Here is a 21,421-nt window from a genome sequence, read left to right on the forward strand (position 1 = left end):
GCCGTCGGTGCTCAACCGCGGTGTTGGGGGGAATATATATGGAAGCTATGCAAAGGCCTTTGCCTTTGGTTGTTACTTGACAAGCGACAGCTTCAATAACTGTTATCGAGGAAAGGTTAATTCTGTAGAAGGAGTAGCACTTTTTGATCCCCAAAAGCACTCCTCCATAGGGGGTGTCTCGATCCAGGCGAATAATATTAAAGTCGTGGAAGTTGAGATCTATGTCGGAAGTTAACCAAGTTTCACATAATGCAAATGCATCGCAGCTCAAATTATTTATTAAAATTTTGAAAGAACCAATTTTCGGGATGATACTCCTGCAATTCCACTGTAAAACAGTCATCAAATCCGTGACCTCGTTCGATGAGTTAGCCATGGAAAGATACAATCGGGGAAAGGAGGGGCCATTTAGCAGTCAACTGCTTAAAAAATGTTCTCACTGTAGGGAGAATAGTTAGCATAAGTCTTTTAATAGGGTCAGTAATATTGAAGGTTTTTATTATCCAGTCCACAATGTCCGAGAGTTTGATAATTCCAGTGCTGTGATTACTCTCGAACTGAAACAAAGGAACACTTGGGATTTTTGATGTTCCTGGAAGTGCTGGGAACTCCTTCTCTGAGCTTAATCCTCCGCGACCAGGAGCTAATTGCTTCGGTTTGGTTGCAACACTTCCAATAGATGTCACTTTCGGAGCCCCGTCAAGGGACACCTTCTGACCTTTACAAGGAACTTTAGGAGAGGAAATGTTCCTCTTCTTCCTGTAACTTCTAGGCACCCTAATAGATGTTCCCTCTTGTGTGGCCTCGCCCTCGTCAAGAGGCAAGTGAGCATAGATGTTTCTTGAGGATGGTGGCGTAGCATTCTTTAACATTTCTGCGAAAGAATGTTTGGATCGTCCCGCAAGGGAACGTTTCAGTTTATCCCGCGTAGTTTGTACGCGGGACATGCCTAGATATCATGCAGACTCTCCGCACAGTAAGGACACTTTTTGGCTTTCTTACTGCACGAATCAACTAGATGATTCTCCCCGCATTTTCCACAGCGGGCCTTATTGCTACAATGGGTGTCTGTGTGACCCAATTGCTTACACTTTGTGCAATTCATGACCCGCGGTACAAACAGACGCACAGGCAGACAAATCTTGTGTAAGAGGATGTAGTTCGGCAAAGCGGTACCAGCGAAGGTCACCCGATAAGAGTTTGATTGGGGATATGTTTTTGAACCATCCCCCGCAACTACTACTGAGTGCAAACGCTTGCACTCAAGTATTTTCACTGGCTGAAGAAAGCGGTCTCTAAAACGGCCAACCCCGTACTTCAGCAGATCCTCGCACGTCAAACTCTCATCGGTGACGACGCCTTCAGATTGTACCTTTAGAGCTGGAATATACACGTTATAATCCCGCGTAAAGTGCTCACAGCAAGCAATATCGTTTGCCTGCTTTGAGTTGGCTAGCAACACCCTTATCTTGTCCGAGCGGACCTTTGAAATTTCGGTCACAGCCGAGAACCGTTCTGTCAGGTCTTTAGAAATCTGAAGAAGATTCAGTGATTTAGTCTTGGGCCGAAAGAAGACCACAAATGAACCAGTTGAGAGTTCTGGATAGCATTTGGGACGAGGGGAGCCTTAGAAGTTGAACCCGATTCAACTTCCATTTGACCATCCGGAGAGGGAACCATAGAAAACGTCAACGCACGGGGTCAGCGCCCGCGCAAGCGGAAAAAAGCAATAAATGTGTTACAAAAGACAAAAACCAGTTAGCTTTAAACTGGTGTCCAACGACGAACCGATCCAGCTTATATAGCTGGCTATTGTATAATCCTCACACGCAAACGAAAGACTGAGGGCCCAACCGAACTGGCAAGATAACCTTGAATGCAGATTAGCACTATTCTTTGTCGTTATACACAGCACGGACTAGAAAAAATAACTTCTGTCTCGATGGAGAGCTCGAAAACGAATGTGGTTTCTGTCTTATTTTTGTTAAAGTTAATCAAGTACGTATACGCAAATGCATGATAAATAAAAAAAAATTGTGTGGCAAAGTGGTTTCACTTTGCCACACAATTTCTGTTCAATTTAGTCATTTTTAATTTTTTAACGATAATAATTTTATTTATCAAAAGTAATGACAATCTTACCTATAAATATAGCAACACTGCCAAACATCATTTCGCTATCGCTGCAGTAACATTGCGTACGGTGCAAAAAGTCAGAATCAAACAATCAAGAGTTGGACCATTCTGACGAAAAATTGGAACAAAAACGGCCCCCCTATTGCCACGTTTTGTCTTAGATACACCCTTTATCATAAGCCCGGGAATGCTGACACTTTGCCAATGACATCAACTTTGATTTCGCAAAAATATATTTTTGGACGATTAACTACACCTCTAGCATCAAATCTTTGGAGGATTTGACAGAAGAAAAACGATCACCAAATTTAGAAAATTAAAGTTTTATTTGCGCCATAATTCTGTTTAAGTGAATGATATCTGAAAAAGTTGTTAATCCAACACTATCGTTATCTTACTTCTTGAGATTTTACTTCCATTCTGCCTTGAATGTGAGTGAATGGTCTCGTTCTCAGACCAAATGGCACCACTAGCTGAATAAATGAACAACCCACCAATTTATTTGATTAATTATATCAGGAATGTTAAGAGACTTGATGCGTACTCAAGGCTATATTATCTCGAACCTTCCAAACTTTTTAGCTTGTTAATTCCGTTTTTTTATCGTTTATCAATTTGAATACCAATACGAATACCGATATTTACGACCCCTGCAACTGGGTGCCTTCATCGCTGGCAACGGATGGGCGAAAAGCCATTCTTTCTCTTCCTGAGATCGTTTTCCCGCCCCGCAAACCGCAGAATTACAAAGCACATTTGCCACGCCATGTCGATGTTATCGCCTATTTTGAATATCGTGTAACCATCGCCAGTTCAATCCTTTACGTCTGATGAACGGATGCGTCAGCGTTTATGCTATGCTGACGCCATAAATGTGTATGCTTTTCTGTAGCCTAGTGATTTCTGGTAGTTATTTTTAGGTAATTGGTTTTGGATTACAATGGTTTCACAACTAAATATAACTGCATTACTAATGGAACGAGTATTTGGTTTATCATGCAAAGTACTTCATAATTAATATTGTACCTGACGCTCTAAAAGTTTTACGATTCAGGATAAAAAAATCTGCTGATTGAATTTCCAACTTTGGCAAGAAAATCTTTCTATTTCTAACAATCAATTGGAAAAACCATCATTCGTTATCAACAAGCAATCGTTTATTAAATTACAATAAAAATTTGGCATCCAGCGAATCATCGTTTTAGTTTTCAACACGGTCCACAGCAGTAGCTGCTCAGCATGGGACTGCGCATTGGTCGTCTACAGTCTGAAAGAAAAACAGTCGAGTTACATGCATTTTGTTTTACCATATAAAAATCCAGCAACCTACAGTTGTAAAATCGTTCCACATTGTAGCAATGGGCTCGACATGGTGCTTTATAGCGGCAAGGGCGCGGTGCTTTCCAAACCGATTGGCAGCATCTGTACGGTGATGGGCAGTAATAGTTGGTCTTGGCTATTTTTGGCCTTGGTGTGGGATTTCTTATCGCCGATCTTATACGTCTTAAGGGATCTGTAAAAGTTACAATTCAAGTATACCTACCACCGGTAAGTGAAGCAAAGAAAACTTACATCCCTGCAACAGAAGTGCAAAAGAAAAGTCAAGTTAACTTACAGCGTTCTAACGGAATTACAATTATCGTACCTTTCGAACCTGTCACTGTTGCATGTACTAGCACTTTCTCGGTGGACATATTGGACCCGGCGTGGGTGGACAGCATTGATTGTTAAAGAAGGTAGTTCCTGTAGACATGCAGCAGTACTCTCTGGCAGCGGGAACTGGAACAATTTGCGGTTTCGGTTGACATACCATGGTGGTGCAGTATTCCTTCGGTTCGACGACCACTCGCGGAGTGCAGACAACCTTCGGATCGGGAACGACCCGACTGTAGTAGATGACTTTTGGTTCGGGAACGACTCGTTTCTTGAAAATGACGCACGGTTCTATGATGGTCTTCGGTTGGTATACGAGCTTAGGTTCCACTATAGCCTTCGTTTGGGGCAGGACGTGCTTGTCGATAACAGTTCGGCTACAGTTAATAACCTTCTTTTGGGCAACTATCCGCGGAGGTTGCTGAACGGTTACGAACCGTGGTCCACAGGTCGGCGGAGGGCAACCAGTCGGGCACTGGGCCATACAGGCCAATTGACCAGCAGAAAGATTGCGAGGTTCATAGCATGGTGGGTCACACGGACTACATGGGCCACAAGGTCCGCTGGGTCCACAGGGTCCGCAAGGTCCCTTATGGAAGATGAGATGTTTCACATGCAACAGTGAGCAAGTGGCGGTCAAATTGAGAAAAACTTACGCATGGTCCACAGGGTCCGCAAGGACCACATGGTCCACAACACGGATCGCACATTATAGTTGCAAAAGGGTTCAGATGATTTTAACACTTCAGGTTCTTGTGGTCTTGAGCTGGGAATTTAAATCAGTTCACCAAAAAAAATCAAATTTTTTTTTTCAACTTTAATTTTGCGACTGCTCTCAACGAAGTTCCGAACTGAAATGATCTTTTCCAACGGTCATGTTTTGTGAAAAAAAAACTTTTTTCTGTTGCTAAGCGATCGTTTTACTTCTCTGGGTAGTTCATGTAGCTCGGCTACAAAACCGGCCATCGAAGTAGTCTCCTTTACCACTCACAACTTGATTCCACTTTTCACTTTGCACAATGTTTGGAAATCAAATGTTTTCGAGAACATGTAGTTCAAGACCCGCTGTTGCAATTTATCAAGTAATATTTGTTTTTTAATTGCTATGGCTATCGAAAATAAACATGGAAATTCTATTTCAGAATTTATTCGCGTCGAAACCTTCTATCAGAAACAGGATTAAGGTAGAAAACTTCAAATCGTATGAGATTCTTGGAAAGATCAAGCAGTTCATATTTCGAGAACACGGTGGTGAAAAAGTAATCCAATACCAATCACTTTAAATATGTACATTTAATAAAAAAGTAATTTCGTTTAGGGTTTGGGTCCCATTCCCCACATTGACGAGAGTGCTAAAGAGGGGACATACAAAAATCCGGAATACTTCTCCTATCACAACTACACTTATTATGATTTCATAATATCACACAATTGTTGCCAATTGCCACAATCCAGTGCTATCCCGGGAGCAGAGCAAACTGATCAACCAAAATGCCCGAAAACTAAGTACAAGGAGGACATTGAGTCTGCAGTAATATGCCCACCACCGAGCTGCACCCCAGTTTGTGTGATGCTGGAAGCGCCCGGACAGGGCACGGTTACACCTGTCGATTGCCGAAACGATGAAAGTGAAAATGAAAACCAGAAGGTGGAAACGCGTTCATCTATTGAGCAGCCGAAAACATGCAATGGGGAAAGTCCCAGTTCAGATTCTGCTCAGGTGTTGCCAGTGGCCGAGAAAGATACCCCGAAATAAAATAATGGTGTAAATTAAAAAAAAAGCGACAGCTGATTTATTCCGCGACAGAATGGCATATTTATGAATAATTTTTATTTTTATACCTTATACGGAACTTTTAACGCAAATTACAATACTGATATGCAAACTTTAACAATGAAGGTTGGACTGCCAAAGAATGGTTATGACCGTTTCTTTTATTTCACGCAATCAACCTTATTTTGCATTACGATGGGTTGCTTTTTCGAACGAATGTGGTTCGAACGAATTCGGCATCCTTTTGATTTTGCTGTCGTTATTTATAATGCAAATCACATTCGTTCGAGAAAGTAATGCATCGTAATGCAAAATAAAACTGAAAATAAACCTATTAAAAATCTGTCAAGTACATTTCTTCCTTGTATGATGTGTAAGGTGGTAATACCGTCTATTGTAGCAAAACATTCGTTTAGTGCAATGGCTAGCATTACGACTTGTTAAATCTAGATAAGCTAGACACTTGGGGTTTTCGATTGATTGACACCGGTGTAGTGGAGTGCACTGGTTTTGCACTTTCTAGCAGAAGTGTCAATGGAACATACCCAGTTTTCTGCACTTCTACTAGAAAGTGCAAAAACGATGCAGTTTTAAGTGCACTCTACTACACCGGTGTCAATCAATCGAAAATCCTAACTGCATGAAAACCTAAAATGTAGAAAAGAAGGGCCAAAGCGGAAGCAGGGTATTTTGTTTACTCGGAAACAATCACTTCGCCCATGGGGTCGATAGGAGTGTTTAAGAATTTCCTTCCAATGATTAGATCTATTGGAAAGAAAGCCGTCACAAAGCAATGCAGTACCAATCGTTGAAAAGATAAACTCGCCCTTTATTCACAAAATGTTAGTAACAGGAAGTTTGTCATTCGTTCGGTGCCTCTCGGACCGATAAGTCGATCTTCCCAGTCCATGCAGTGTAACGCTAATCCGCTTTTAATGTTATCTTGCCCATTCTCCGTCCCATCGAGGTCGCGGCAATTTTTCTTCTATTGTGTGTACGCATTAGAGTGACAAGAAAAAAAATGACCTCTATCGTTCCACCCCTGAGTCTATTCCTAGTCCCAGCAGGAGTACTTGCACCAAATTTGAAGCTAATCGGACAAGTCTAGCTACCGGACCAAAGTGCCTGAAGTTTGTATTACATTGTATTATCACTGTAAGTGATAATAAGAAAGATAATTTAATTGTGTACAACTTTGTCGAAGACTGCTAGTCACCCGGCTTTGTTGAAAAAAATTATTAAACTTTTAACGAAGTGATGACTGAGCCAGTTTTACATGGGGCCTAGCAATGCATCGTTATTAGAGTGACACAGGCCCGTGCACAGGGGGGGGGCGGTGGTTGGGGGTTCAACCCCCTCCCCCCCACCCCTAAAAAGGTTTTGAATTACTGTTAACGATTTATTAACTTCCAGTTCAGGAAAAAAAATATACTGCAAACCGTTTTGACAAATAAAATGTCATTTGAGTTCGGTCACTCTACAAACAAGTCAACGAAGAAACCAAGGACGAAACTTTGCGAGGGTGGCTGGAAAGGGATGTATGTCAAGTTGGACGGCTTCTCTAAAGGATCGGTTCACGTTTCGACAAGCTTCGATATTAGCAACAGTAGTGAGTAGACAGCAGATGTCGGTCAGCGGGCTAGCAACGGCAGTTAAGAAGGAAAAACACAAAGTTGGAGAAAATCGGGATATCGTTGTCTAGAGAAATTTTACCGCCGATGATTATTCCGTTGGAATGGCAGCGAAATGGATCGCGAAAATGGTCATCGGTATAGAGTGAAATACCGCCGCCGAGAAGTTCTCAGCACCAGCTAGCAGATAAATAGGAACGACTAGCACCAAGAAGGGTAAGAAGCCCGGCGAAGGTGGCTGTAAACAGATGTTAATCCTTTTGGTCGACTCCTCCGGATCGGTTCATGTCTGAACAGGTGACGATATTTGCAGCAGACTTGAGCAGGTGAGATGTATCGCGAAGGTTGGACAGCAAGTAAAGAAAAGTAGCTATGGATAAAAACATGACGATTAACACAAAACAAAATAAGTAAGAACACAAAACAGTACTTGACGGTTGCCCCGGATGGATGAGGTTTGCGAGATACAATAGGTTTAAGTTTAGTCGGTTGGCTTAACAACTACTAAAAACCAATCCAAATCCACCACGAGCCAGCAGGCAGCGCACAGTGGTCGGAAATACCAAAAACGTTCACTAGAGGTCAAACCATCGAATATATTCACAGGGTGTCTTTGGAGGAATTGTTCGTATGAATATTCTCCACATTCTGATAAAAATGATGATACTATGATTGAACTAGAAAAATTAACTTTTTATACTGACGAGGTAGAATGTTGGTGTCTTCGAAAAAGTTGTAGAAATGCTCGTAATGAAGAATTATATTGAACAACTTGAACTTGTAGGACTTAATGTTATCGATTTATAAAGCGTTTTCTAAGGCCCTCCACATTTGTTTGGAACATGGTTTGCACGAAAAGTCACAGTGGAAAAAGTTATATTAAAAAACTAAATTTAAGGGTGTTGCTATAGAAAACGCTTTATAAATCGATAACTTTAAGTCCTACAAGTTCAAGTTGTTGAACAAAATTCTTCATTACGAGCATTTCTAAAACTTGGTCGAAGACACCAACGTTCTACCCCGTCAGCATAAAAAGTTTTTTTTTTTAGTTTGATCGTTGTAAGCCATGTCTAATTTTGATTTTACCAGTTTGTTGGGACTATTCTGACAAACAATTCGTCCAAAGATACCCTGTGAATATATTCGATGGTTTGACCTTGTAAGTGGCGGTTTGCCCACTACTCGGGTTCTGATTGCCCGGCGAACCCTTCTTTTCAGGGCAGCCTAGGTGCCCCTACAGAATTTCGAATTTTCGTAACAACAAAAAAAGTGAACAAATAAATAAATTACTTTTACCGTATATTCTTCCTCAACACTTTACTGGTCGTTTATTACGGTCTGCTGATGCTGACGATGGCGGAAAGGCGGACGGTTGCTTCCGACCGGCCGGGACTACAACGGCCGCGTTCTCCTGTGGTCGTTGGCTGCTTCGGCTGCGGTCGTTAACAATTAGCCAGGGAGGTGAGCTTTGCTCCTTTGTCGGAACCTCCCTAGCGACGGTGGTGACGAATCACCGGATTCAAAGAATCCCGGAAGACACCGCAGTGTTCTTCCCAGGGGGAGCCGCTGTCCACCCTGCTTCGCCCTCCTTGGCTATTAGCTGGGAAGGAGAGCAAGGCTCGTTCAGCTTATTCTTCCCAGCGAGGGCAGAATGATGCGTCCGGATCCTTTGTGGTTAGCCGGAAAAGCGAAAACTCCTTTATAATTAGCTTCCCCCGACGGCGATCCAGAACCACACACAATATGAGTGCCCAAACCACGGGCCGGCACTTTCCGACGGATATGGTCTGTCACACACGCGCACTTCACACAATTGCTGTTATGGCTGTTAACTGTCCTGGAACGGTTTATCAAGGACGTCTTGCATATACCATGGTTTGTTATTAACTAAACTATCACCGCGACGGCCGCCTTCCACCCGACCAAAACAAAACCGACAAACTGCCTCGGTGCATAGTAGGGTGTCCCAAAATGACATCAACTTAAAAAAGTCATCGGGCTCACTTCTTAAATGAAAGGTTAGGGTATTAGGACCACTTTCTTCTTCGGAGTGAGTTTGCTAAAACGCTTCCTACTGGTGGCGACTTTTGATTTTTTGAAAAATGGGCCGATTTTGGATAAAATTTTAAATTTATGCCTGTTGAAGTGGTCCTGAACTGTCTTAGATTTTTTCAGCATTTTTTTATTTTTCTGGAGATCCGAACGGAGAAGTTTGGTTAGTTAGTTTGTACAAATTTGGAATTATAAGAGCGGCATGGCCATTAAAACTTAGTAAAAAGTGAAATTTTTGGTGTTTTTCAGTATTTTTTCTTCAAAACTGGGTATCTACAAAATTTTAAAAGTACAGAAAACACTTTATATAGTTGAGCCGAATTCAGGGGCGTAATTTTGCTGAAGAAAGTGTATAGCTACGGCCAATGGGGTATAAGTTATTTACGTTTTTGTTAAATAACCTTTTGACATTTTATGATATTCATAAAAAATAACACTGTTCTACAAAATAAAACAACTTAAGTGGACTTAGTCCGCATATTATTTTTCGGAAAATAGAAGGAAAATGATGAAAAATGGCGTTTTTCGCTTGTCTCTAGTACATCAGAATCGGTTTTTATGAGCATTTGACGATTTTTCTTTAAATATTTTCTATATTAATAGCCACCTAGCGGGTTTGAAAATCACTAAAATTAAACAAATATGTCGAGTTAATGGCAAGTTATGGCGTATATTTGAAGGCTGAATTGATTAACGTACTTACATTTTGTATATAAAGTCTTATTTTCATGTTAGGAACTTTGAAGTGGAGAAAAATGCAGAAGAGTGAGGTGAGTGCTGAAAAACTGATATTTACTGTTTAGATCACATAATTCCGAAATAGTCAAATTTGGGGCAAATATCCTCGAAAAAGTTTTACAACAGAATACAGCGCATCTTCTGACACAATCGTTTTGTTGAAGATGCCTCCTAGAAGTAATTATGGAGAATCAACTCTTCAAAAAATAATTAGAGACTTGGCGTCATTAGCAAAGTTATTATTTTTATAATTTAAGTTACAAAAAAGTCATCAGTTGCTCATTAAACCTCGTCCTGACATACTAAAGACGTACAGAAAACGTCATTATTCATAATTTTCCTTCTATTTTTCGAAAAACAATGTGTGGTCAAAGCACATTTGAACTGATTTACTTTTTGGAACAGAATTATTTTTGATAAATTGCTAAAAATGTCAAAGGTTATCTACCAAAAACTTAAATAACTCATACCCCATTAGCCATAGCTATACACTTTCTTCAACAAAATTACGCCCCTGAATTTGGCTCAACTATATAAAGTGTTTTCTGTACTTTTAAAATTTTGTAGATACCCAGTTTTGAAGAAAAAATACTGAAAAACACCAAAAATTTCACTTTTTACTAAGTTTTAATGGCCATGCCGCTCTTATAATTCCAAATTTGTACAAACTAACTAACCAAACTTCTCCGTTTAGATCTCCAGAAAAATAAAAAAAATGCTGAAAAAAATCTAAGATAGTTCAGGACCACTTCAATAGGCATAAATTTAAAATTTTATCCAAAATCGGCCCATTTTACAAAAAATCAAAAGTCGCCACCAGTAGGAAGCGTTTTAGCAAACTCACTCCGAAGAAGAAAGTGGTCCTAATACCCTAACCTTTCATTTAAGAAGTGAGCCCGATGACTTTTTTAACATGATGTCATTTTGGGACACCCTAGTGCATAGCTGTCATCGCCCTTGTAGTATATCCAGCAGCCCCCTGCTAGGCAGCCATTTCGTCCTAGCCAACATCTGCCTTTGTTGAAATCAAAACAACCCAATGCTATTGCACGGGCGACATGGGTTTAGAGGCGGCTAGACCCATCATATGTTGACTACTGTCAAAGCAACGACACGACCTGAAACTTGATGAAACAAACTGACGAAAATATGTGCGAGTTATTTACCGCCAGTTACCGCTATATTGAGTCACCCCTCGATAAAAATGAAAAATTTCTCGTTTTCGGTTGCACTATTGAATGGAAAATAGTTGCACAACAGCAATACAGTGCCTTCGAGTAAATAAAATTTCATTTAGGAGTTTTCTCGACTAATGTTGTTATTGATTGATAGATGTGTTGGAGTTAATATTGGGATGGCGCTATCTGGACCGTTGTTATCGTCATTTCTTGTGTATATGGACTTGTTTTTCAAAATTTCTTAAAATTGTTTTAGGAGTCCACGTTTGTTGTTTGAAGTTGGGGAGGAGGTCAAGAGCGGGAATAAAAATTTTTTATCGTTGTTCCAGAACCTTCACGCTAGACTATTTTGATCTATGTTGGCAACTGAACAAGGTTTTGATAATCCAGAGCGTTTTGTTGATTTAAATGAAAACCAGAGGCGAACATTTTCTTGCACATTTTGCAGCAACATTCAGACGACGTGGCCCTTATCGCTGTGGAAGTTGGCGTCACATGTTATGTATTTCCCTTGCACTGATCGGTGCTCATAGTAAAGTTGAAACTGTCTTGAGCTCGCAGGGCATGCACTTGATTGGCTTCCTCCAGACTTCCGAGCCGGGCAGTTGCTGCACCGTATTACTGATAATGTTCGCCCCGTTGTTTAGTCGTTACGGTTTTTTCTAACTAATTCGCCATATATATTTTCAAAACTCATTTCAGTGTTAAGCGAATCCGGCAGTAAGCATGGGCAGCACAGTCATTGGATTGGAGGAATTTCACGCATGTTTTGCTTAACGAAGTCCGGTCAATAATGCAACAAAACATTTGTCCTTCTTGGATATAATCATTGCTCTGCCTACCAAAAAAATTATATCCTTGGTTCCCCCGATGTATTTAATTCATTTAGCTGGCAAGGGAAGATGTTTTGAGTTCAGGAAGTGATTTGTCGATCAAAACAAGTATTGATCATTCAAGGGTGCTGAAAGCAAGATGAGTCTGAGTAAATAGCTCTAGATCAAAAAATCACTTACCTCTGGAAACAGATCTAATTTTGTAGTTTATTACAGAATATTCTTTTGACCTTTGTAGCCAACGTTAAATTATTTTGTTGCTTTATTTTCGTATGCGTAACCAGGGGTTGCAACGGTAGCTACATATAAGAGCATAATCGTTGTTAGGAAAAAATAGCACCTTCATTAGTGCTGCTAGTTTCATATATTTTCCAACCACATATCAAATTTGACATTACCAGTTACCTGAGTCACTGAGGGGTAGTCAGATTTGAGATACAGTTTTAGGAAGCAAGTGTCTAGTCGTGTCGTTGGTCAAAGTCTGTATATCTCCATAGCGGATGACAGGAGTGACACCCCCCTGATATCCAGCGACCAATTGAACAGCAAAAGGAGAACGGTGACCTAACTAATTCCTATGTTATTTATCTACAACCACAAAACAAAAATTATCTAACCTGGCTGCACGAACAAAACCGTTAACATACGGGAAAAAACAAAATTCACATGAAAAAGTGAACGGTATCGAACAGCGGTGAGCATAATTTTACATGTCAACAAATACACTCTACGGAGTTTATACCCACAAATAGGTATATTTCCACCCAGTGCTAAATTGTTACCCTGACGGGTTACAATCTCTAGTGAATTAAGTTCACGTTTTTGGGGCTTCCGACCACTATGCAGTGGTGTCTTTTGATGACTCCTTCTCGATAACAAACATTTACCCAATTTGTTGAGTTGAGTCGTTTGGTTCACAAGACTACGTCTAGGCCTCTGAAAAAATCTTTCAAATTTGAGGTTTCTGTACGCTTCACGTTAAAAAAAATCAAACCGCGCCCCCTAGAGAATTTTCGGCGCACGGGCCTGGAGTAACAGGAAAAAATGACCCCTATCGGCCCACCCCTGAGTCGCTTCCTAGTCCCACCAGGAATACTTGCACCAAATTTGAAGCAAGCCGGACAAGTCTAGCTACCGGACCAAAGTGCCTGAAGTTTGCATGAGATTTTTCGACTAGCTCGCATTTTCGCCGCTAGGTGGCACTGTTCGCATCATATTATCACTGTAAGTGAAAATAAGAAAGATAATTTAATTGTCTACAACTTTGTCGAAGACTGCTAGTGAATCCAGCTTTTTAAATGATGTTATTACACTTTTACCGAGCCTAGCGGGGCGTGATTGTGTATCAGTACTCGATTCCTACGAACTTTACATTTTTGTGAAATAATCGTTAAGCTTAGCTCAATAATAAGCTATAATTCAGAAGAATTATAGCACATAATACGAGTTATGTTTTGGTTAGATAATTTTAGTTCAATTTGTGACCGCATAGAGGGCGCCAACACTAACTTTTCATAGAAGAGAGATAGAACATCGACATTTTTGGAATAATTACCGAAAAATGTCCATTCTACAACTTTGTAGAAGACATCTAATTTATATCTCTTTCCGTTGAAAAGTTAGTGTTATCGCCCTCTATGCGGTAAAATGTGGAACTAAAATTTTCTAATTAAAACATGACTCGCATTATTTACTACAATTAAGGGTAAGGGTTTCAGTGTGAAAATAAAACTTTTTTTTTGGCGAATTGTCTTAAAACGTTACGTGAAGCAAATTGATCAAAACTTTCGTACATTATAGTGTATCGTTTCAATAACATTCTGTAATTTTTTATACAAAAATATTGACAAACGACTCGGTGACGAAGCTTTTTGTAGAACGTGTCTGGAAAAAAAAACATGATTTGCGGTGTTACCTGCCATTCAAAAACTACTTAACCGGTTTCTTTCAAACTTTGCATACACATTTTATGTAAAAAATACCTAACCCCTACGTTGAGTTCTTGAGATAAATTTTCAATAAGGGTGCTTTTTACTCATTTTTAATAAAAAAAATTATTTTTCGCGAAAATCCCGCCTTTTTATGTGAAAAAGCCCCCTTAATTGAAAAATTATCTCAAAAGCTCACGCAAAATTCTAAAAATTCACGAAAAAGTGTTCCCCCCTTCACCCCCTTAAGCTATAGCTCTTCACCACCTTAAACGGATTCACAAAGATTACAAGAAATATACTCAGCACGCTGAATAGTAGCCATGTGATAATTGAATTTTCAATGTCCAGTCTGACTAGAATACTGCAATTGTGTTTGCAAAAATAACTGCAAATTCTTTGACATTTTTAGATTCACGTCGGGAAGTAAAGTCTTTGTCTGAACGCAACAGCGAATCTTGTGCTTTATTCTACTTATTGGGAAAACTGGTTCTGGACAAATGAAGTCAGTCGCAGCGCCCGCTCTAGCCAATTCGTCCGCCCATTCATTTCCAGTAATTCTAGAATGACCAGCCACCCATAAACGGTAGATAGCATGTGAAATGCGAAGTTCTTCGACTTGAGTTTGACATGCGATTACTAATTTCGACCCGAATCTGCGGAACAAAAAACTTTCAAGGAAGCTTGACTGTTATAGCAAAATTAGATTCTTTTACCCTGAAGCGCCGATTATACGCCACATAGAATCTCAAAGATTTCTGCTTGGAGAACGGTACAGTATCTACCAAGCCAATGAGATGAAAGATTTAAAAGGAAAAATACGTGTGAGTGTAAGGTTACTGGGAGCAAGTGTATACACATCCCAAGTGACCACTTGGGGCCACAGTCTTGTGTGGCTAGTTATATCTATTGCGTTACTGTTACAGAGCCCAGTAACCTTTAGACGGTATGCACAAGAAAGTACTTCTTGTTTTAAAAACACAATGATTTTATGTTCAAGTGTGGCTCTAGAGCAGTAGTAGGTGTTGTCGAGATCGCACCAGTCATCGCCATCAAGACCATCCTCTGAAGATGGTTTAACTTTGATTAGCTTGTCCGTCATCCCTTTAAATTTTGATGGTTTTCAAGGATTATCCGTGAATTGAATTTTACGGAAATCATCTATAGCACATACCCCAAGAAATGAAAAAAAAAGTTTTTTCATCCGTTGTAAGATAATTTTAATTTTTTTTATTTTTTTACATTTTAACGACATTCAATTAGCTAGAGATTACTGGGTAGGGAAAGTTATGAAACTTAGAGCCATAGTACTCAAGTAAGAGCAAGGATGTGAAGTAAACAGATCAGAAAACTAGAAGTGGAAGGGTCATTAGAACAGGCTTATTATCGTACGGGCTTAATCTTTGTCTTCTGTTATTGAGGGTCGAGCTTAGGCAGAATAACTACGAATCACCCGAGTTCACTAACATGTGTCCTGATAAAGGTAGGCGTGTCTATCTTTACCGTGACAACCGACGGTTGTGTAAAAATAAAAAAAAAATATGATAAATTAGCAATGAAAAAAAATTAAACTACGGAAAACGGAAAGCTAAAAACTAGAAAACATGTACCAAAATACGCGAAATGTAGATAAAGGGACAATGAGACATTTTGGAATGAATTTAAAAAAGGAAAAACGCAAAAATGCATAGAGAAAACAGAAAATAGAAAAAGAGAATGATGAGAATGAATGAAACTAATAGACTAATTTTAAAAGTTTGATGGAACGACAAAATAAACAAATGAAAAAGCAGGGTATTAAAATATGAAACAACAGAAAAAATAAAATAGAATGGAAAAATTCCAAATAAAATGGAAAAACTCAGCAATGACTATAAATTAAGGTAAGTGGTATGGATAAAAATGCAAAAATGAACAGCGTAAAAAGCAGAATAAAATAAAAATATGGTAACAATGCAAATTGATAAAAAAGCAGAATGTAGAAATTGCAGATATACCACGACTTGTAGCCTTCATCAGTGTTTGTATCAATATGCCTTCATCAGTGTTTGTATCAATATGCGAAAGACATCAAAAACAGAAAATTGTTTAGTATAACATTCCACTAAGTCTGCTCTGCTTTATTTCTTATGTAGTTCGTAGCACAAAATATATGCTATATTTCACCCTAAGGAGGAAAATTAGGTTAGCACCAAAATTTCTCACTAGTGCGAATTTTTTTTTTTAAATATAGTATAGTGCTTTCGCATAGGCCTGCTAAGCCAAGACAAGTTTCGGCTTCATTGTGTCTCATCGACATAAACAGAACTTCTGCTCGGACGGGACATCACGTTTGATCAGTCGTTCAATTGAAACACAAAGTGTGTTTTAGTTTTAAGGGATATGCGTCAAGCCGACGCTAATCTATTCCGACAAAAAGTTAATGTCGGTTTCTGATGAGGCGAAACCGAAACGCACCCGTGTAACAAAATATATCATATATTCTTCACATTCACTGCAGAGTGTAATGTTGTGGTAGAGCATTTAGGTGTATTTTTCGCATTTGTGAAGTGTGAAGAGATTTAGTGGGGGCAGTACTTCACATCCTTGAATATCTGCAAAAAATCAAAAAGCACCAGCCGCTCTCGCTGTGAAGCAAGCAAGCGAACTGTGCTCTGCTCTACAGTAAACAAACGCGGGGCGTAAAATCACCCTTCAGTGTCTTTCAAGAATCTTTGTGAGGAGCATATAATCCGTTGATCCATTGAAGTGAAGGTCCTGTGGGGTAAAGTGAATCTGAACCCAAATGGTGATGAGCACTTTTTAAATATATTGGCCAACACCGAGAGAGGCCCTACTTATCGATTAGGGTCTGCAACCCGAGAATGATGTTTATGATGACTGTGTGCTAGACGATTTATAAAATGATGCTAAGATGAAGAAAAAATTGCAAAACAATCCACTGGATTCATCCGGGCGAAATCCGAATTACATGAACAAAGACCCGGAATTTGCCTAAAAAAACTGGTGTGGCAACCCTAAATAGAAGGTTGAGAAGTTTTCTTTTTCTTTCTAATTACTTTTGATAATTACCCAGAAGTTGCGAAGACATGACAATAAATAAAAAAAAATCGATTTCATATTGACGAAATTTGAAGACAACCTCATGACTTCTAATCAAATCATTAATTTGTTACCCCTAGCAAGTCTGATCTAATTTTTAGACGTCTTTGTTTTCGATATGGGGGTGCAAATTCTACAAAAATGGTATGTAACGAAAAGTGGTCCAATTTTAAACGCATATAATTCAGCCATCTCACGATAAATTTTCAAATTTTTTGCACAAATCGCCCCGAAATACTTCTAAGAATAGATTCCAATAGATAAACCCAAAGATTTTTGATATCATAGCATTAAAAAATTAAATAATATACAACCTTGTCAAAATATCGCGCATTAACACACAGAAGATAGCGCTTCCCAAGCCCTGTACGACGGATTGGTGTACCTAGCGCGTAACGCTTCTATGAATGACGTCATCATCGACTATTTAAAGAACGGACTTGGCCAGACACGCTCAGTTCCCTGTTGAACGGCTGGCGAAGCAGATCACTGCGCTGTGTTTTTTACAGCCAGTGTAGCTGAGCTAGAAGTCTAGTGTGGAGGGACGCTACCCTGTGTCGTCCAACAAGCGACCGCTCCAACTGCTTGCTAAATGCCGCTGTAATGTTGCCAGTAAATTTTTGGTTTAACTAGCACATGTATTTGCTCTTTGCGCTTGAAATTAAGTAATGTAGTGGTAGTAATAAGCTTCCCATTTTGGTTTAAACGCAAGGACAGTTTTTAAAACAGGATTTGATTAATTAGTTTAGCTCATCTAAGCAATTTTATCAATTCTGTAATTTAAAAGGAATTTTACGGAACTTGGTGAATTTGGCCTCACTTGCAACTGGTATAATCAACCTGCACAAAGTGTTGCATAACGCAGGGCTGTTTTTTGGAACAAAATGTGTTATCATTCAGCCCTTTGCAAAATCACGATATTATGACAAATGGGCTAAGCGCGGCCGTTCCTTTCAATCGGGAAAGGCCGCGTGGAATTTTGGTGAAATGCGCTAATAGTGTCGTGGTGGTACTAATTGTCTCTTTCGCTCTATCCATCATCATCAGCGTTGACTCATTTTGCATTGTACGCTTGAGTTCAATGTTTGGTGCGAATGTGTTGGTAGGTAGGGGAACTGGCCGTAAAATGAACACGTTAAGCAAAGTCATTATTTTCTAACTAATAAGTGAATGAGATATTACAATCACCTTATGTTTCTTATTAGACATGTTTTGTACATATCTCGTAAAAATACTTCGCAATAAACACATTTTTTCAAACATAATTCTTGATTTCTAAACATGTGCAAAAATGAGACATGTTTATAGCGAGTGGGTAAAATGAACATGTGGCGGTGGTAAAATGAATAGTTTCTGGGGACCCGCAAAATGTCCTGTATGTATGCAATACGCAGCGTTGGAAAGAATTTTTCGATCAATGCTAATATCCCAACAAATCCTGAGCTTTGCATACACAGAGGGCATTTTGCAGGCAAAAAAATTGTCACGGAAGAATTGAATTTTCATGACGTAATATTAACCATTTTACAATCCTGTGGCATCGAAACACATCTACAAACTTGGGGTTATCCATGGGTGTTTGAACTTTTAGGATCTGTTTGAGAGCAACTAGAAAGTTTGGTCAATACATGAGATGTGATCATATTGTCTAAAATTTGATTTTTCTTCACCGGTCTGGGTGTTTTTTCCCACACACTAAGTACTAAGAAAATAAATATTTTACATTAAGTACTATAGTCCTACGTCTACAGTTCGTGCAACCCCATAGGGCTGCCCCTTGTAGTTTTTTTCGATTATAGAAATTTTAACCTTAGGCACATTCACTTCTTCATTCAAGTTAGAAAATTTTCTTTAAAAAATTCTCCACTCCTATGTGCGAGGTAAGGAATCGAACCCAGATGAGCTGCGTATATGGCAGTCGATGTACCAATTACGCTATGCCCGCCCTGGTCTGATCTTCTAATTGGGTACAAATACATATATTTGATATCCAATATGCAGTAGTTTTTAAAATCATTCACGATATTGAATTTTTTGATAGTATTGACCAAAATTTTAGTTTCCGTTAAAAATCCAGGCCCCATCAAAATTCCGGGCCCGGGGGGAAACACCCCGTCCCCATCCCCCTCTCGGCGGCCCTGGTTGTTTTCTATGGGTTTAACAAAAGTATTTTTGCGAAATTCCTAACGGTATGGATTTTCTAGAAATGGGCTTTGTGCCAAAGATCGATATCTGGTATCAAAATATACCCACATTGATTAGGTTATTGAGCACTCAGCATTTGCCACAAAAAATGGGATGCCGACAACCGACGATGTTTGGGTGCCGACATCCGATTTTAGTAACCTTTTTAAAAACTGATAAAAAAAATTGTGGCGAACATTGCGGGGCCATTCAATGTTGAATCACAAAATAGAATAAATTCAAATTGTAAATATTCAATGCGCGTACTTTTTCGATCAATTTACTTCTTTGTATAACACTAAGCAAATCATCAAAAAAACTTTTAAGTTGAGTTTCACTTGTCCAAAAAATATATTGCTTGTAGAACAGAACATTCGAGTCTGTTTGCTTCAGCAATCAGCGCAAAAAGATCGTTCTAATATAACACACATATAATATTTGTTAGAATGTCCTGCATTCAGTCAAAAGTTACGTAGGGGTTCCCGCTTTTCCCTATAACTAACTTGCTCAAATTTGCTGCGAATGTCGTTATCTGTCAAGACGCGAACCGATCGAGATAATGCCTTCCATCTTTTTACAAACAACTTTCGCTGAGATTCTTATCCTTCCTGATTCTACTCGTTCCTATTTATTTGCCAGCTGTTGCTGAGAGTTCCATGGCGGCAGAATTTCTCGCGATTCTGTTGTTTTTTGTGAGACAGATTTCTCTAAACAAAGATATCCCTATCGTATCCGGTTTCGTGATATTCGTTCTTTCTAGCTCGCTGACCAACCTTTGCTATATAACTGGTCTACTTACAGCCGTTTCTAATATTGAAACTTATGGAAAACATGAACCGATCGGGAGATACCGAACAACTTGACGAAATTAAATGACATGTTATGTGTCAAAACGGCTCGCAATGTAATTTTTTTCTTGAGCAAAATGTCAAGCAATTTTCAAAAGTAATTCAAAACCCTTATGGGAGAGGTTTGAAAAAACCAAACCTCCCTGCCTTGCATACGGGCCTGCCATATCTTTCACTGGGATGGAAGAGGAACATGAACTTTTTCAGTTTAGAAAAGTGAGCAAATCGGGGATTGTGTCGAAATTCAGTAATACATATTCTAGAATACATGAGTCTATCTTTACCAAAATATAACGCTGGCCAAGACAATTTGAGTCCCAAAAATTCGAATCATCAATATTTGATAGATTTTGCTTCCACGGCGACTTTTAATCAGCGAAACCCATATGCAAGAAAACTGACCCCAGCAAATCATTCGCTTCGACCCAATTATCGAGGTACAACAGGATCATTTTCGCAAACAATTTCCGAATACAAGACAGCATGATGTTTCAACGAATTCAATCGAAACACAAGTGGATCCTTTCAAAAATTATAATCGAAATACGTTAAGTTCGTATCACTCACGCAACATTTTTTTTTTTGTTTTGGTGGGATGAGAGCGGGTTAACACCCCATATTTAACGAGGAAAAATGTAGGTGGTGCTGCATGTCACCCGATGCGGCAACCATTTCGTTCGGTTCATCATTTATGCATCATACACTAAACTTCGACGGTAACGACCGCGTAGGAATGTTATTGACATTACATTAACCGTATAAATATTTAGCTAGACAGTAATCACTACAGGGACCAAAGAATAGACAGTTTCACTTTCCTTTAGAGTGAACGTTACCCACAACCAGCGGATCCCATTCCATGGGAATCAGCGTGAATGAGAATGAGGACCAATGGTAGAAAGGAAATCAACCCGAAACCGTCCATCCCTTTAAAGCCTTGTTAAACTCCATTCACTTTGTTTGGACAACGATTCGTACTATGTAGGGTGGTTTGGCCATTTTCGGCCTATTACGCGATGTCAATAAGCATTAATTGACTTACTGGAATTACCTTCGATAAATCTCGCATTTATTAGTATCAATATTCAATATGACAATTTAGTTTAATACGGCATATTATTAGCCGTATTAAACTAAATTGTCAAAATAAGAAAAATAATCTTGTATTTTTTTATTCAATAATAGAGGTTTTAAGCATTAGGCACATCCACTTTTTTCGAATAGAAAAAATTCCTGACCACACGCAGGCGTTGAATGGATCAGAAATTACATACGCTGCTCTAACTAATACGACTAATAATAATAACCAAAGTTATTTAAGAAGAGTGACGATATCTGTCAAAAATGCAGACATACAGACGACC

At 39.2% G+C, this 21,421-nt stretch overlaps 2 protein-coding genes across 2 annotated transcripts; one reads left to right on the top strand and one right to left on the bottom strand.

Moving 5' to 3' along the window:
* Window positions 1-3,521: 3,521 nt before the first annotated feature.
* Window positions 3,522-4,631, bottom strand: LOC131691379 (DBF4-type zinc finger-containing protein 2 homolog). Its single transcript, XM_058977714.1, has 3 exons — window positions 4,446-4,631; window positions 3,782-4,378; window positions 3,522-3,649 (listed from the first exon to the last, which is right to left on the bottom strand). The coding sequence occupies exons 1-2, from the start codon at window positions 4,497-4,499 to the stop codon at window positions 3,809-3,811; spliced, it is 624 nt and encodes a 207-aa protein (XP_058833697.1). The 5' UTR covers window positions 4,500-4,631; the 3' UTR covers window positions 3,522-3,649; window positions 3,782-3,808.
* A 142-nt stretch (window positions 4,632-4,773) lies between these two features.
* Window positions 4,774-5,545, top strand: LOC131688101 (uncharacterized). The gene is made up of 3 exons (XM_058972253.1): window positions 4,774-4,871; window positions 4,932-5,048; window positions 5,108-5,545. The coding sequence occupies exons 1-3, from the start codon at window positions 4,809-4,811 to the stop codon at window positions 5,543-5,545; spliced, it is 618 nt and encodes a 205-aa protein (XP_058828236.1). The 5' UTR covers window positions 4,774-4,808.
* The last annotated feature ends 15,876 nt before the right edge of the window (window positions 5,546-21,421 follow it).

Source organism: Topomyia yanbarensis, chromosome 3, assembly GCF_030247195.1.
Source record: "Topomyia yanbarensis strain Yona2022 chromosome 3, ASM3024719v1, whole genome shotgun sequence".
NCBI classification, from domain to species: Eukaryota; Metazoa; Arthropoda; class Insecta; order Diptera; family Culicidae; genus Topomyia; species Topomyia yanbarensis.

Coding starts and splice junctions, on each gene's coding strand:
- LOC131691379 (XM_058977714.1), bottom strand. CDS start 4,499: ATGTGCGATCCGTGTTGTGGACCATGTGGTCCTTGCGGACCCTGTGGA. Junction 4,379..4,445: donor GCGGACCCTGTGGACCATGC/GTAAGTTTTTCT, acceptor ATCTTCCATAAG/GGACCTTGCGGACCCTGTGG.
- LOC131688101 (XM_058972253.1), top strand. CDS start 4,809: ATGTTTGGAAATCAAATGTTTTCGAGAACATGTAGTTCAAGACCCGCT. Junction 4,872..4,931: donor CCGCTGTTGCAATTTATCAA/GTAATATTTGTT, acceptor ATTCTATTTCAG/AATTTATTCGCGTCGAAACC. Junction 5,049..5,107: donor GAGAACACGGTGGTGAAAAA/GTAATCCAATAC, acceptor AATTTCGTTTAG/GGTTTGGGTCCCATTCCCCA.